This window comes from Helicoverpa zea, chromosome 24 (genome assembly GCF_022581195.2).
Source record: "Helicoverpa zea isolate HzStark_Cry1AcR chromosome 24, ilHelZeax1.1, whole genome shotgun sequence".
Classification (NCBI taxonomy): domain Eukaryota; kingdom Metazoa; phylum Arthropoda; class Insecta; order Lepidoptera; family Noctuidae; genus Helicoverpa; species Helicoverpa zea.
The window spans coordinates 2202575-2220906 of record NC_061475.1 but is presented as its reverse complement, the minus strand read 5'-3'; the positions used below and the strand labels follow the sequence as shown (position 1 = coordinate 2220906).

At 36.4% G+C, this 18332-nt stretch overlaps 1 protein-coding gene across 1 annotated transcript in view; it reads right to left on the bottom strand.

Annotated features, from left to right (window-relative positions):
* Positions 1 to 1279: 1279 nt before the first annotated feature.
* LOC124642397 (retinal homeobox protein Rx1-like) overlaps positions 1280 to 18332 on the bottom strand; it is a 39034-nt gene continuing 21981 nt past the window's right edge. Inside the window, exons 3-4 of the mRNA XM_047180801.1 lie at positions 1855 to 2026; positions 1280 to 1443 (exon numbers count right to left, since the gene is read on the bottom strand). Of these exons, the coding sequence (XP_047036757.1) occupies positions 1280 to 1443; positions 1855 to 2026 (336 nt within the window). The remainder of the gene's footprint in view (positions 1444 to 1854; positions 2027 to 18332) is intronic.

Here is an 18332-nt window from a genome sequence, read left to right as displayed (position 1 = left end):
AATGTTTTTATCAAGCAGAAATTACAGTAACTTGACATTTTCAGTGAATACATATTTAACTTATTTCTAAAGCAGTAGTTATATTTTAATTACATACAATATTTACATCAATTTCATAGCAAAATCTATGATTCAATGATAGAGAGCTAAGTACATTTATTACCACACGTAGAATTTTTAATATAGGTACAGGAAAGAAAAAAAGTCTAGACTTCTACTTTGTAATAATAAGCAAAGTAAGCTTACAAGTTATTTATGAAATTTTTCAATTGCTGTTTTTCGAACAATAGGAGCTGATAACACCAATGAAATTAATCATGGTCTGTTTAAGCTAAACTCAGTTTAAGCAAATTTCTTGAACGTTTTGTTGAAAATATACCTTTATTTAATAGTTTTTTTAATTAAGAACATTATTATGTATTCTTAACTAGATCTTAACAGCCAATATTTACATTTATAATGTATTGCTTTGATACACTAATCAATATTAGAATTTTAAAAAGGACACAGTTTTCTAGATAATAAATTACGACCGATTTCATTCAGAAATAATACATTATAATACACCAATTTAAATTATGATTTAAGTACATTCAAATAGCATCTCATTGACAATTAATGTATTAGAGTATTGTGTGAAAAAATTAACACAAGTTTATGTAAGATTAGCCGTAATTACGACATAAATGATTAAGCTAACCTCCCATTATTTCTAATTACGTAAATAGTGACTTAAAACTGGAAATAATAATTGTAATAATTATCTTATACACTGACTCTGTTCAACTGTACTACATTATAGGCGGATCACACACTACCAGGAATTACATTCCGATGTTCGGTAGAAGCACATACTGATGTGACCAACAAAAGTGCAAACGTCGGATTTAAATTTCGATTTTTAATTTTTGTTTCTTCTTCACATTGCCATTTGCGTTACTACTCGTGAGACGAAATATTTATCGTTAGTGTTTTGTTTTTTAATACTGCCTCTTTTACATCACTCGTGTGATATTATATGACTAAGGGTGCGTCTACACGGTGCATGTAGCTGGAGCAAGTTAACATACGCAAGTTACAAGTGACAAGAGCACGCGGATGGGGATTTTGGTAGACCCGCACGTTTTTAAAATGCATGCAACCTGCGCATGTGCCTCAACATGCGCAAGCTACTCGCACCGTGTAGATGCACCCTTAGACTAGAGGAATAGTGACACTGAAGTATAATACTTGGTAGTACATGACCCAATAACTCTAAAAAATTACATCCACAAATATATTACACCATCTGCAGTCCTTTATTGAGGCTTTCGACGTGTTCCTTGGCTTTCATCCTCAGAGCCGCGATGGATGACGAGCGAGGGTCGGGAGGCGCTCCACTGGTCGCCGGCGCCGGGGGGGTGAGGTAGCTCGGGTACCCAGAGGGGGGGTGGCTGAGGAAACCTGAGGAACATCGGCACTTTGTTTAGTATGCTATAACCGCTCGTTTGATACTTTATTGAAGGTTAAGTTTACTACGAAGTGTCCAATTTGGGTTAAGTTATAACATCAAAGTTGACATGACATGCTAAGACATAGTTTTTCTATGTTAAACTTCCAAATAAAACACCAATTTATTGTAATAATAATCACCAGAGGAAACACAAGCATCACTTATGAACCAAATAGTCAGACGAATTTTTGATTTGACCACAAAAACCATTTCATTGGGGGTTTAAGTACTCTCTTCAATATAGTTCGTTCGTTCTAAACCCATTCAAATAATATGAAGTTTCATTTCCAAAATTATGACCAAGATGTCTGACAGTCAAGAAACTCCACAACTACAAAGAACCAACCAAAAATCCAGCATACCTGGTAACGCAGTGAGCAGTGGTGGTGCCAGCCAGGGGTCTACCGGCAGGCCCAAGCCTCCCAGCCGTGGTATACCCCCACCAGCTCCACAGCCGTACTCCGAGAGACCTAAACGAGCTGCCTCCATCTTCTCCTGACGACGCCATTTGGCTCGTCGGTTTTGGAACCAGACCTGTAAAGAGAGGGAGAATATTGAGTAAAAGTCTATAGTATATATGGCTGTTTAATCCTTGATAAGGGACGTGTTTGTGAAGGGGGTAAGACTGAGACATGACTATTTTTAAGTTTTTTTTCTATTATTGCAGCGATCAACGACACAGGTCAAATATCAGCTGTAAGTATGTTCATTACGATATCATCGTTTCGGCTTAAAGATATACACGAAGGCAAAGGTTAGCCAGTTTGCTACATTTTCAGCAACCCGCAACCAATCACCTCGACGAAGATCATTTTATTAAGAGGACAAAGTCAAATCTTGTTGAGATATAATGAGCTCTATCATCTTGATAAGTATTATCCTCGCACACTGCTCAATATCGTGATCACAAACATTACCTTAAGTTTAACACAATTTAGACAGTGTTAAAGTAGTTATCATGAAAATTATGGCCTGTAACGAATTCGTTTATCGGTATTAACGCGACGCCTATTAGAGCATCAAAGTGTACGATCCAAGGCAATAAAACCCCTAAAAGGTTTAAGAACAATAAATCAGTGAGTGAACACGTCACTCCTAAACAGTTTGTGGAGGCAGACATAACAAAACTAACTTTGAATACGGCAAAGCATGAAACACGAACTCAATCACATAAACGGTGTACCATCATTGTGCCATCCACCCTAGAAGCTAACTCCTTGCGTTCCAATATAACTTCTATCTTAATAAAAATAAAGTATACTTTAGATTATTCACGGGTAAGATGTATGGCATGAATGTGGTGTCAAATTGTAGTGTGAAATGATATATTCAGCTGGGGTCGGTTGAACGGTAAAAATACGTGCGGTTCGCGTGACCGTTTCGATTTCAGTGCAGGAGACAGCAGGTTAGAGGCATGCAATGTTTGATGGCTTACCTGTCACAAGTATTAAATTTGTTCAACAGTGAAATATCAGAAATCGTTACGGTATCGTCTGTTGTCAGCTTTGGGAGTAGTTAGCGCACAGAAATCTCTTTTACAAACGGCATTGGTGGAGGAAAACTAGCCAAAACTAACAGTCTTAATTCCGTTAAGATCAGTCATCAGTGACATTGAAATCAAAACGTAAGATGGTGATGAAGTTAATGATGCAGCAAAAACCGTTTGAGATGATGATGACAAAACAGAAGTCATATGAGATGACAATGACGACGAAGAATTTACCGTAGGGACCGTATTAATTTACCATATTAAGACCGAATTTACCGTACAGATTGCTCGCTTGCAAACTTAGAAAGAAAACAAATGAACCTTGATTGCAATCAGGTGTTTATACATAAGAATAATAAGATGTAGATACAGATATATATAATTGAAATTGTGTATGTAATTACAACATTTCAAGTGTCAAAGTGAGTAATGTTGATTATGCAATTAAAGCGTTTCCTGGTAAGTTGGCGGCTGCGCTAATGTCTGTTCATTGTTAAGCAATTGATTTAGTAGTCATTTGCATAATTAGGTTTAGAACAAACTTTGGGGATCCTTTAAAAAGTGCTGTTAGGTATTTTGATTTGTAGAGGCCTTTTAGCATGAACCTACTGTGTAAAAAGCCTGCATTCAAAATAAATTAAGTTGAAGTTATATTGTTTCTTGATATGAAAATATCTATTTAAATATGATTTTTATAACAGGCAAAAAACTATGTGTTTCTTTTAAAACCAAATAATTTAGGCAATTGCTGGGCCTTGCTGGAGTTGTTATCTCTGCAAATAAATTAATAATATCTAAAAGATCAAATGGCAAATAAGCTCTGTATCAAGTACCTAACTCCTAAAATACTAACAACAATAATAATACCACAATAAACAATATTAAAACAGCAATCACAGCAGCTAATTATCATAACCCGCTTACACACGAACTTTTCCAACAACTGAGACATATTAATAAATATGATTCGATTAACAGCGCGTGTGTCGACGCCCTTACAGGTTGAAGTATGGTGTCGGGCGGTGCCACGAGCGAAGCTTATGTGGTAGTTCCAAATGCTTCACAGGGTTTTATTGTGATATTGATTCTATTAGATGGAGAAATAAATAATAATGGTTATGTAGTTTTCTAGAAGATTGAATGTGAACTAAATGTTATGAAGAAATAATTTCTCTCTGGGGAAGAACCACGACTCATTATTGGTTCTTAGATGAGAAAAGCCGAAAATGTTAGAACCAGCTACTCAAGTTATGTTCAATATTGTTTTCTTCAAAAGTACATAAAACAGAGAAAAAAATTGTCATACTAACTTTATAAAAAACTGAAAAGGTACTTAGTCGTGACTATTTTTAGCAACAATCGTAACAAGCGCTAATAAAGCCAATAAAATACGCATTTCAGATATAAAACCTCGTTAACCCAAGTTGTAAAACCAGAATGGGCATTGTTCCATTAATTAACAGAAACGAAACTACATTAGAAATCGTAAAGTGCCTAATTTTATTTAGTGAGTGTTCGTTAAGCACGCGACATTAAGTTCGCGCGCGAGCAATGTCGCCCACTGTGCATCGCAGTAAAAATTATATAAACGGTCGTCGAGTCGACTGTTCTAACTTGTTTGTTCGTGTTACTTACACTTTACACTGCGAAATTGAATTAAGACTTGCTTTGTGTTACTCGACAACGAAATTGGCCATTTACAGCGAACCTTGTTGGGTTAGTCAATCAATTTCGAATATTACTTAAGTTTGTTGAACTTCTAACAATACAAGTTTTGTAATTAATTACTTGAGTCGGATTTTGTATTTGTGTAGTCATGCGTAAATACATATCGATTTGCGTTTCAATACGATGTATTCTGTCGCATGTTTTTTAACAATAAATAGAAATAAGACTACCCCTACCAAACGCCAAAAACAAATCCATTGTACTCTATTCCTGTCACTGTCAAATAATCAACGCGCATTCGTATGCGTTGTTTTTACTTAGATGCGACAGATTCAATCAGTCGGGAACAACAAAACAAAATAAACGATAGGACGGCCCGCCAACTGTCGCATTTCAAAAAACGAACGTCACAACACTAACAATGCGGTTCAAATATGACAGATGTCAGATTTGCGCGGGCTGAGAGCGCGCCGCGATTGGTTGAAAACACTTCGTTTAAATATTATTCGATTGTCCCGACTCGATCCCGCTGTTTGTTACATTGGATTGCTCGTAATTACATTATTCTGCGCTTGTGTTACGTCTTTTGACTTTAATTGAGTGACAAATTGACTTCGCTTGCGATTATTTTTGTAATTGAAATAAAACATGTTGTTTTATTGTGCACTGTTACTTGAAACTAGTCGATTAAATCAAATGGAAGTTAGTTTTGCGTGTTTTGATTTTAACATGTTACTTTAAAGTTAAGAGTGGTTATGTCCAGTGGCGGATTAAGAGTATCCGAGACCCTAAGCACAGAGCCTGTGTAGACCCTTTATTGCCTAAATGGAATGGAAGGTTTCTAATTCTTTTAAAACTGCCCAACGATGAGTAGAAGCCGAAAAAAATTGTATAACAACGGCACAATTGAAAAATATTCACTGCGATCATACAACAATCAACAGCACTGCGACCAATCAAGTTTAGAGGCGGGGGTGTATGAAAGGTCACTCCCGAACTGCTCGCGCCTTGTGATTTCGGACATATTGTGGATGAATCTCGATAAAATGTACCTAGGTATAAAATGAAACGCCAGCAGAGGATGGAGGCCCCTGGAGAACAGGGGCCCCAAGCACGTGCTTGTAGTGCTTATACGTTAATCCGCCACTGGTTATGTCATAGTACTAAATGATCTTTTCAATAGATTATGTTCCTAAACGGAGCGATTATTTTCGTTTTCTGTTCAGTCAGTTTATTTCTTTTATCCAGGGCGCCTACCACATCCATTTTAATTAGCCTTTTCTCCAAAAAGGTTTCATGACCTACGTGCTCCGCTTCACAGTTGAACAAATTTAATTTTTATTACGAGTCTGTTATCGCGGGCGTCGGAGGGTGGGTGAGGTAGAGGAAGGAGGGGAGGGACGAATTAACGTGTTATTGGGGTGAAATTAAAGCGGTTAAACAGTTCGTGCTAGGAATTGTTCAGCTAATTGGTCCCGCGACACACGCGCTTCATGCGAACTGTCTAGAGTTGGGTGTAACTGTGTCTGAGTGGCTAAAGTGTGTTTGGTCTTTGAAAGTCAATTCTCTCGTTGTATTGTGGCTTTTAGAGTGATATAAGATAAACTGGATAAATTTCAGTGATCTGAGAGGTTTAGCGTTAACCGGCAGTCCTTGTCACTGATAAAATATTATTGCTCCTAACAACCTGCGTACCCAGATAAAGGTAGGAGGATGATGATTAAATTGACTAAGTATGTAAAACTTGAATGTATTGGTAAACTGAAACCTAGGTTTAGAGAAATAAATCGTCAGTCACAAGGAGCTGTTTCATCAGGATGCAGTTAGTTATGAAATAAAAAATAAAGGCGTGAGAATGAATAAAATTAGAATTCCTGAAAAATGAATTTAAACCTGCAGGTGGTTTAAACACCTCTATAAAGTTCTAATATTCTTTGCAAGACGCGTGCTTGCGAGGCTATACATCACCCAAATTATGTTTGAGAGGTACACACCGTGCAAGCGAACACGACACTGAACATAGAAGGTAGCTTACTTGACTGTCTTTGTCTACTTATATGTATGAACGACGGACGCAAGTTGAGAAGAATTTTTGGCAGACTTGTTAGAAAGGTCTAGGGCCATCATAGTGATGAAAGAAGACAATATATTTGACGACTGAATCACATTAAGTATGTTTGAGAACCAAGTTGAGCGCCAAGTGAACAGGACACTGAACATTTAAGGTAGCTTACTTGACTGTCTTTGTTCATGCGTATGAATGACGGACGAAGGTTGTGAATTTTTGGTAGACTTGTTTGAAAGAACTAGCGCTATCAAATTGAATAAAGAAGACGACAAATATGATGACTGAAATTAAATAAGTTTTGGACGTCACAGTTTTTGCATCAGATTGCTTCAATGCAGCTGTTTAAAACCATTGTGTTCACCATTAAATCAGGGGAGACTCTACAACATTTTTTTTTTTAATATGTTTCAGAACACCTCAGGGAAGTCAACTTATTTACTACTGTGGTCTATTATTTAATAAAAAGCAGCAAATCCAAGACTTAGTAGAACAAAAATGTCAATGATCAAAATTGCTGTAACCGCGCCAAAAAAAGCGAACAAGAACATAACACAAGTAACCCATCACAATCACATCAAAATGAGTCTAATCATACAAACCGAATCTCACTTACGTCCGACTCCTGAACCTTTGCCTTATTAAATCGGAAACGCGACTGAATAAGAAGCCATAGATCTCCGAGGGGTGAGGTCTGAGGAGGGGAGGGAGGGGGGAGCACTGACACTTCCTAGAGGTAACGAGATACACGTTTTACTTATTTGTATGCTGACTTACCTGAGAGGTGCTGAAATTTGATTTGAAAGAATTTTCTGGAAGCTTTAGTCTGGTTTGGGGGTATGGTGTTTTGTGTGTGTGTACCTATGTGGTGGTAACCAATTCCAACACAAGATTTCATATTAACTTATGTTAAGTAGTTAAAAGATAAATCTTTACTAGTTACTCTGTCTGTCTGTCCGCTTTCCCACTAAAACTACTGAACCGATGTAAATTAATAGTAAATAGTCTTTAGTCAGAGAAAGGACATAGGCGGCTTATTATTTCTTTAGCCCATAAAGAAATAATAAGCTGCCTATGCCTACGTAAAACATCATTCGTTATTGATTTTAAATATCAATTAAAAACTGATACTTATAAAACTTGTTACTAATATTTTTTATAAACTTTATCATCTTTCACCTTACTTCAGATATAATTTTGACATTAGCCCCATACATGTAATGTCAAATACTATCCCTAGTTAAGTGAAACAACAGATAGACAGAATATTGGGAAGGGTCGTTCCTCTTTTTTATTGTACACCGTCAGTTGTCCGTCAATACGACTTGCCAAGCAAACAAAAGCAAAAGGATGATATCCCACCATCTGGACAGGGATAGGAAAAATCGTTAGACTGGTGGTCAGCGGATGTATGGAAAACTTGACGTTGTAACCACTGTGTCCAAACTTTTTTTCCGTGCATTGTAGACAGTGGTATCACTGCCTATATCTATTGCTGTACCTGTCTTCTATGTTCATATTCTGACGCTGAAGAGTTTACTTGTTTTTTGCACGCGCTTATTTCAAGAACTACTGGACTGATTTGAAAAATTATTAATGTTAGCCCATCAAGCGAACCAGCTTTAGGGTATCTTTTTTCGTCAATGTCATAAAAGAACATTTGCATTTTTTTTTTCATGTTTATCTAGCTAGGAGACTTTAACCACTATTTACCCTGTATACAGAATCTTGTCTCTCGTGCAGTTGGTGTTAATGTATGAGTCCTATCTTGCTAATTTTCCAAACAAAAAGACAAAGCTATTTACTCTACAGTATACTTAAATCCCGTAGTTGTAAAGACACTTATAAAGTTTTTGACACTAATAATGGTGTTGACACTTATAAAATTTTTGTTAATGTCTTTGGCTAATTTTCCAAGCATAGTAAGTATATCCCTTAAACTAGCTTCTGCCAGCGGTTTCACCCGCATTCCGTAGGAACCTCTGCGTGAACCCGGATAAAAATAGCCTATAGCCTTCCTCGATAAATGGGCTATCTAACACTGAAAGAATTTTTCAAATCGGACCAGTAGTTTCGGAGATTAGCGCGTTCAAACAAACAAACAAACTCTTCAGCTTTATAATATTAGTATAGATAAATAATAATAATAGTTTTAAAAGCATCAAAAATGTCTATTTCAAAGACTATACAGCCTGTATACATACACAGGGTGTTGTCACAGATGAAGTTGGTGTTAATGTGTGCGGAGCGCGGGCGTGCGCTAATCGAATTGTCTAGTTAGCGAGCCAATGGCGGCGCCGACCGCTCAATGTCATTACTGGCTGTATATATTTGTTTGTCTACGTTTATATGGACGATATTATGTGTGGTTATTATGTGTTATCTTAACTATTGGCAGGAGTTGATTTATTTACATAGATATATAAATATTTACTTCCTTTAATTTATCGTCTATTTAAAGATCTCTCGTGGGCAAAAGACTGGCTATTACTTTGAACTAGGGTAATTCAACGTGGCAATGCTGCCAGCCTCTTGGGCACGCTCGCGGTTGACATAGAGACTCCCGGTTGAAGAAGAAGACGTAGAGTAAATGAACTTCGCCATGTCTAGCATGTGGAACAGATTAGTATGGAACCATGAAAAGCAATGTTTTGAATAAAAGTTAAAGGTATAAGGTAGACTGGCAGAGAACGCCTAAGGCGTTAAGTCCGCCGTTGTACAATGTGCATAAAGTATTTTAAATAAATAAATAAATATAGGATGATAAAGAAGTCGAAGGATTGTCTCCGGAATCTACTATCGCTTTTACATAAAACGCCCCTGTCTAATTTCGATAAGATTTCTTCGGAACTGTCCAAAACAGGTTCACTGAAAGATTTGTCTATGAACTTACAGCCTTACTTATAAACGTGAATTAAATAATAAGTTATACTTAAGGGGTGTTTAAGAAAAAATCTTACTTATAAACGTGGCTTAATTAAATCACTTGCTTAGCAATGTCTTAAATGAGCTGTCAAATTAAGTAGCCTCACACCCTTGTTTAACCCGCTAATTAGCAAAATGGCCAGCTGATTTTTCATTTCCGGTTTTTAGACAGCTCAACTTTTTAATTTTATATTTTACTGATGCCATTGTTGCCATTACACAACGTTTTGATGACAAATATTTTTTTAGGCTACCAACATTCAGGTAGTGCTGAGAAATTAGTATGTCTTTATGTCATTATCCGTTCATTAGTTAAGACATGCTTAAGCAACGTTTATAGGTATAAAATAATTAATAACTACTTAAGGCTTTAAGTAGTAATTAGTCAAAACAATGCTTAAAAGATGATTAGTTGATTTTTATAAGTAAGGCTGTTGGTTGTTAAACTTCTTACCAAGTTAATTAAATAAATTATATAACTAGGTACAGGTATCGAGCACCATCGATCTCAAATATCTCTTTATTTACAGTACAAACGCAATTGACTTCTTATCTACCCTCTCGCTCTAACCCCCTACACAAACACGAACAAAAAGTATCTCGCTTTCTTTCTGTTACCCAAGAAAACAGAGACAGCACATACGGCCACCACGTGTGTCAGAAAGAGATAAAACACATCGCCATCTTAGATGCAGCCCGTGGACCAGAAGTTAGCCAATAACCCCGTTGTGCGACGAAAAGGAGCTTATCTCAAACACAATTGCTGAAGTAAATTGGACTGTATTCTTTGCGTGTTAGAGTTGGAACTTATTTGTAGGGGTGAGAGGTAAAATTAATAATAATGTTTGTAGAGGGAAGTCTTAAGGGGAGGGTTCAACGTGAGGAGAAATAATAATGGCGTGTCTTTGATGGGTCCTATTGTGATGAAGTCTGGTTTTGAAGTAGCCTTTAATATATAATAAGGCCTATTAGTTAACTTGAAATTGTATTTTCGTTCTATTTTGTTTAGGGTTAGGAAGCCAATTACGAGGTTTAATCCTTAGGTAATAATGGAGCAGGAAATGTTAGTTTCTTTTGTAGTCGGAAACAGGTTTACCACTTGCAGTGTTAAGAGTAGGTAACAACGAGAACTGGAACTTGATTTAATTTTAACTTGAGCTGTAAAAACTCTTTTGAAGCAATTTTGGTGATAAACGTCGATATTACTAAGCGAAATAGAAGCATCTTCACAAACATCAAAGTCTTCTATTTCTCTTCTTTATGTTTTAGAGCTAACACATTTTTGAAGAAATCCTATTTATTTTCTTCTAGACAGCATGTTATTACTAAGTCGACATCTTGCCTTCTACCTCTAATTGTCAGAAAGATAAGAAGAATCAACCTCTTTACATTTCGTCATTCCACACAATAGAATCAGCGTTAAAAGGTCAAAAACTTGTAACACTGAAGAGAAAAATCTACTGAGTTCCGCAAACGCACAAAAGCTCTAAACGCCGGCAAACGCATCAAAAGCGAGCCCAAAAACATCAATCACTCAAACTGAGTTAATCCACAACTAAATTAACTCGCGGCAAACAACACCACACTCACCCTTATCTCGCAAACTAACAAACCATAATTGATTCTATCCCCCAAACAATAAAGTCCAATTTCGCATAACCCACTAAACTACCCCATCACACAAAGAACAACTTTATTCCAACGCATTACGATTTAGAATCGAATGTAACACAACGTTTATCTCTTGATTTCGTTCTATCTTCACATCATTTAGTCCGATGCTGATGCTAAAAGGCTTAAGCGACGCGGTACAATGGAAAATGAGCTTTATTACTTAGCAGTAGGGTTTGTTGTGATTTGTCGGTGTTAAGTTGGGGTTTTGCGGGAGAGCCGGGTCGAGTTTTTATTTCATTCATTAGAGAGATATTTAAGAGCTATTAAGGCGTAAATAAGCGCTTCTTTTGTGCTATTGGATGGGATGTGTGTTTTTCCGGGTCATTTACAGGAAAATGCTTAACTTGTGCTTTCTCTAGTATAATAAATTCAAGAATAGCTTGAATTACAGCATCTATCGTGTACTGTAGCTTGTCTTCTTAGTCGGCCGACAGCTTTATCGGGCGCGTGTAAAGTATGGAAATGAATTAGGTGTAGACACGTAACAACGATCAGGAATTTAGCCTTCTAAATAATAATAGACTGACTAAGAACTTTGATTGAATTCACGATTTTCTTTAAAAAAATACAACCTTCGGGCCAAGATACTCTTACTCAACTATTGCTGTTACGTCTTTCAGAGCGTTCGAAAATTCTCTGAAAAACCTTAACAGATAGGTTAGGTTTTTCAGAGAATCCAACATCTAGAACACCCAACACCTACAAATGAAAAAGCAATTCCACCCAAACCCAGCTCAATATATCCGAACAAATTCAATAAAGTTGCAAAACAAACAACTCGAGTCGATTTATTGCATAACGCATCTTCTAAAACGCAGGGTAAACGGTCCAATTGCGAGCTATCGAGAGGGAACTCGCCCTATGTTTGTGGAGCTCCCGACTACTTAATAACGACTTATTTATTTGTACAAAGGATCGGAGCAAGTAATTGCGTGGCTGATGGTAATGTGAGGACTATTAAATGGTGCACGCGCCTCACTGTTTGGACGTTGATGATAGCTTGTACGTTTTGGAAGTAAATATAGTTTTTTTATTTGTGGGAGTACTGTGATTTTTATGTGGTCGAATACCTATTTAGGTTTTGTCAGATTTTGTGATGGATCTTCCAAAGGTGTTTAGGAATAAATGCGGTATAGCTTTGAACACTAGATGTTCTTTAGAAAACTTTTATTTCCCAAACAAAATTCAGTGAAGTGAATGATTCTAATTGATTTCAGATTCACAAAATACATTAATTCCGATCTAGAGCTGACAAGAATAATTATAATCTATCTTTACCAAGACATTAAACAACGAAGATCACGAGAACTTCTCTTAGTTCGGTCAAAACAGGTTTCACCAGTTTTACCTATGTCCTATAAATTCAATATAAACCGACTATATTAAAATCCTTTCAGCTAACAAGTTAAAACAACGCCATCACTATTGATCGACCATTAATTGAAAACGACACAAAATATATTCGAATCTATTGTACAAACAAACTCATTCGATATGCAAATCAAATCCGACCACAGACAACAAATTGCTTTTTAATAAAATTGCGCGCCGTTCGAACGCAATTACAATATTAAGTAAATTATAAAAGGTTCCGTAAAGGTGAACTTAATTAATTGACTCGTCGAGGCAACCGATTTTATAGAATTGTTTGTACTACAATGGTTTAAAAGGGCAAAATCAATCGAAAACAAATTACTTACGGAACCCAATAGAGTTGTTAGCAACATTGTGTCGTGAAAAATAAACGGGAGCAATCGAATCAACTTTGTAGAGAGGTAAATTAATGTGCCCGTGTTGGTTATGTCCACGTTCGACGCCAATATGTTTTTAAATTGCTTCTTTCTTTCGGATGGTTAAAGTGAATTAATTAATTGTTCGATATGCGTTTATTGGATGGCAGTCAGTTTGTTTGCGTAGTTTTATTTCGTTGGTTCGCGTTATTGTGTTTGCTTACTGTAGTTTGATTTGCTGCGAATACATGTGTAGGTGGAAGATTCATTTTCAAACTCTGTTTGTTATTACTATCTGTGTATTTTAATAAAAATCTTGTATTTACGGATAGTCATAATTTTGACGTGAATTATTGTAAAACAAAAATGGTTCAGACTGGGAATTGACCCTAACATAGTCTGCTGGAAAAAGGCAGCCGATAAAATATTTTTTAAACGCGGAATCCTGATTCCTTTTCAAATCTTACGAAGAAATGCTTTAGATTTTCACGAGCCACGGTAAATTCTCTCAAAATTGAAGAACATTGTACAACATGGGAGTCCACATGAGTAACAAAAATTTAAATAAAAAAATATCAGTACTATCAAATTAATTAAAATGTAATACAAATCGCAAAACGTGACGACATTACCATTGAAGCGTTACTTTCATTGTGTCAGTTCGTTCTCACCGCATTCACAACTAGCTATTAGGTCCCTAACTAAATACAATACAAATACAATGGTATACAATGCCAATGGATGGGGTTGCAGTAACATGGACGTAATTTGGTACTTTTACCCTAGAGGAAGAATTTTGGATGGAGTTAATTATTTTTTCATTAGTTGAATTATATGGCCTATGTTCAGCAGTGGACGTCCTATGGCTGAGATGATGATGATGATGATGATGATGGGTTATGTGGTGAATAATATTTAGGAGATTTTAAAATAAAAATATGGGTAGTGCCGTATCTAGAAAAATGCAAGTATAATTTGCAGTCCATGGAGTTCTTATATAAGGATTATATTTTTTTCTTGGAGCTAAAGCAATACGAGATAATAGTTAAATTTAATTTCGTCCATATTAGTACTTGTACCTACATCCTTTCAAATGAAAGTGGTTAGGATTTAGAGTAGTGGGAGATGATAGGCTGTGAGACATATTATTGGAAAATGTGATAAAATAGCTTTTCCGGGTGTAGTGATATAAGCTTCATGATAAATTATGTAATCCTAAAGGGAATGTCTAATTAGTAGATGGACTTTAAAAAATAAGAAAGTGCACAGTATTAATCTTTGTTATTTAGCATATGCTAACTTCTACAACAGTTGCACCCAGTGAAGTCAAATAACAGAGTATCATTGTTGTCATTAGCGTGGCGGTGGCGGCCGCGTGGCGAGAGCGTGGCAGACGCGTGTCTGACGCGTGGCGCACCGCCCACCCTATGGCCAATCTGACGGAACACTGTTTACAAGCAGTGTAAGGTTACAACGAAGGGTATTAAAGGGAATTAATTTCTGTAGTTTTGTGTTATGCCCGATTTAGTTCACAGGAAACTGATATTACAAGAATGCATTTGAATCTTGTTAGTAAGCTAAGAGATTCAGGAACAAGAAAACTACGGTTTTATAAAACGTCTGTTGGTTTTAAAAATGTTGGTTACAGCCTTTTTATCGTCCCACTGCTGGGCACAGGCCTCCTCTCACACGGAGAAGGATGGAGCATTAATCACCACGCTTGCTCAATGCGGGATGGTGATTTCAGACTATATAGTCCAGGTTTCCTCAAGATGTTTTCCTTCACCTTTTTTATCAGCCATTGGTGTGTAAGATATACTTAGAAAGTACATACAAACTTAGAAAAGTTGGTAATCCAGCAATAATGTCGTTTAAGACTTTAACTAGAAAAAAATTGAATGTGAGGACCAAAGTCTAGAAAAGGTATTTCTAAATCTGGCAAAACCAAAATATTACTTGATAGTTTTCGCGTGTAGCTACAAAAGCAAACGTGGCAATTATTCCCTTTATTTATACCATAAAATATTTACATACCTACATAAAGGTACAGCAATATTCTATTTACAGGTTTATGTAGGCGGCATATAAACGGACAAATCGTTCGCGCCGCCAAGCCCGCGTTAATTAATTTATTGTGACGACCTGCGCGCTGAGTGGAGACGGCTCTCGTTATGGTATGGTTTTATTTACAGGAGCTAGATATCTGGTTATTCTTAGGTTCAATATTGTTAGTCGCAAATTAATGTTAGTTATTGCTATTGAGTGGTCTACTTAAGTACTCTGGTTTGTGTTATGCATTCGCATGATCTAAAGTCTAGTTTAGTCATAAGATTAATTCTTCTCAACCATGTGAAAACACGATTAGGTCTGAAAGTTTAAAAGAGGTAAGTGCCGTCAGGTCATTATGACTTCGAAATCGGAGTAGGCACCGTTATCGAGAATGCTCTAGTTTTAATTGGAATACCCTTAGGTTTTTATATCACTTGAAGACTGGAAAACCTGGCTGGATATGTTCATGGACTTAGAGTCTATGAACCATCCAGTCAACAGGATTTACATTATTCGAATGAACCGATTCGTTTGAAGAAATTCGAAACACTTAAAGCATATGAAGTCATAAATAAGTAAAAACAAAACTTTTCTCCTTAAGATTAATTAAATTTAGCACCAAGCGAACCTCCGCCATGCTTGTCTGGCTAAAAGGTTAATTTACTATTTGTCAGCTGTGGCCATTCCTGCTAAACGTTATAACCGCCGCTTTTTCTGCCTGTCAAATAAGAACTTTATTGTCACGCAATCAGGTTGATTTTCGCTTGTTCCGTGTTATATAAGCAACTTTTCAAATTGCGTTAAGCCAAGTCGGCGGGCACGTTAAGTTTGCAGAATCTCTCGTTGACTTATTCTTATTTGACTCCATTAATGGCCTCGCTTGAGTGGCGAATTGTAATTAATTCTTGAGCTTTGTCTTAATTGAAGTAATTATGTAATTAAGAGATGATTTGTGCCGTTCGTTGACGCAGGCGCTCTGGACGGCTGTTAATTATTTTGTAGGTGAGAAATTAGAATTAGGTACGGCTAATGAGACTTTAATTATGTAGATTACAGACGTGGGAAGATAGTAGAATTTCTTGGAATTTCCTCGAAGTTTCCAGACGTTAGAGTTAAAGGTCTTAATTTTGGAGCTACTTGGCATTCTACAAAGCAAATTCCTAAAACATCCTCACAGATCTTAAAACTCGTTACAAGTCTAAATGAAGCGACTTCATTGACTATCTTTAAGATTAAGTTCTTAACGCCTACAGCTTACAAATTCTCAGTAAAGCAAGTCAAAAGCACCGTCTCGAGAATATCTTACACAAAATTAGCCAATACTATAATCCTGATCCCTTACAAAGGTCCCGAGAACTTAATACTTCTGAGTTTGAAAAGAAATCCCTAGTCTCAGTGACGGTCTCAAATATCACTTGCGCAATGCTAACTTAAACAAAACAGTCGCGATAAACCTTATGGAGAAAGAAATAGGGGTGGAATTTGCTGGTTTCGAGTTTGATAAAAGTTTGCTGATGAATCTTTCAACGGCCCGCCACTCGACGCCGAATTGTAAAGTTTTCAATTGAAATGAAAGTAGTATTTGTATGGAATTGTTTGGCAAATTGGACGGATAATCCGCTTGTGCGCTTGCGCAAGCCGCCATTGTTGGTGACAACAAAATGGCGTCGACACGCTAATGGCGCGAAAATAAGACACTTGCATTGTTGCCGTCAAAGCAGATGGTTGTATTGTGCGGAGCTAATCATGATGTTTGACAATCTTTTGTGTTTTAGTTTAGTTGAGTGCTGTTTTTTGATTGAAATTGAAAAGCTGCTCTTGATTTTAAGAGCCTGCTTCATCGCACTTACCTACTTACTTTTACAATTATGTATTTTGACTTTGCAATTTATGGAGGCTTAAAATTGTCTTAAAGGCTTGTCTAAAGTTGGTGTAGATGGTGAAATAAGCACGTTTGATTCAGATTTCATAGTCCTTACCAACTTATTGTTAGTATAAAATATATGAATGAATAAATTTACCATAACTCTACTGAATAATAAGTTAACAGGTGCGCTAAGCAAATTATATTAAGAAAACGATTTTAATCTTAGCAGGATTTAATATCAAGACAAGGACAGAAGCCAAATAAAAGCTTGCGAACTGAACGGAAATATCAAGTTTAGAGTTCCGCCGGCCGTTCGCGTAATCTACACCGACATGATACGTACGGAACCTACTATTAACCATTCAATGCATTATTCTTTCATATTTCTTCTTTGTGAACCTACCAATATAACTTGACCTACCATTCTAAAATAAGGAGTAGGACCCACAGCTCAAGATAAAATGGATGTTATATTATAAGCTGTAATTGAATTACCCTTATTTAGTTGTTTCCTGCTATTTAAAAAGTTTTTTTAAAACAGGATGGAGCTGTCAAATTTTAATCAAATTATTATCGAACAATGGTATAAGAGTTATGATTGCCTTCGTCAGCTATTGAACTGGGTTCAACTATTTTATTAGGGGTTCATAATACACGTCAGATATTAATTCACTAATAAGCTGAAAGGAAGTTTTTTTTTGGAGGTCAAATATTACACGTGAAGTTAGGACCTGTGAACTATGAATAGTAAATTGGTCTATAAGATTTATAATTAGCTTTACAATGCGGTATAACGCCACAGTAGTACGTACCTATGACTCTAAAGTACCTAATGACATAATTAGATAAATAAATAAGCATGTGCATAATGTGGCAAATTAGCGTGAATGAATCAGAGCGGACTGGGAGTAAACTAATGATTTCAGATATTTCAAACAATAACAGTCACAGATTGGTAACTAAAATAGTTATGATAACGAAATATAGCACCTCGAATGTTACAATAACAATAACAGATCCATATAAAATAATCGTCATAAACGATGTTAAGAAACCAGGGGAAGCAGGGGGCAGAACACAAGGGATCAAATGAAAAGAAACGCCAGTAAATGATGTAATCGAAATAAACACAATTTCCCGTGCTTCTGAACAAATTGTCGGCACGCTGCCGGTCCCACGCGACTTATGTGGCCCTGGTAGGTAATCTTATTTAAATTCGTGAAGGAGATATGCATATTGAAGAAAATGGTTTATTTTGGTTATTGATTGTAAGCAAATAGAGCGAAGTTTAAAACATAGAAGTTGATTGTTTGAAACCCCTAAACTGATTGTTGGCAGACAGACGCAAGTAATCAATGCTTTCTCTGTATGAT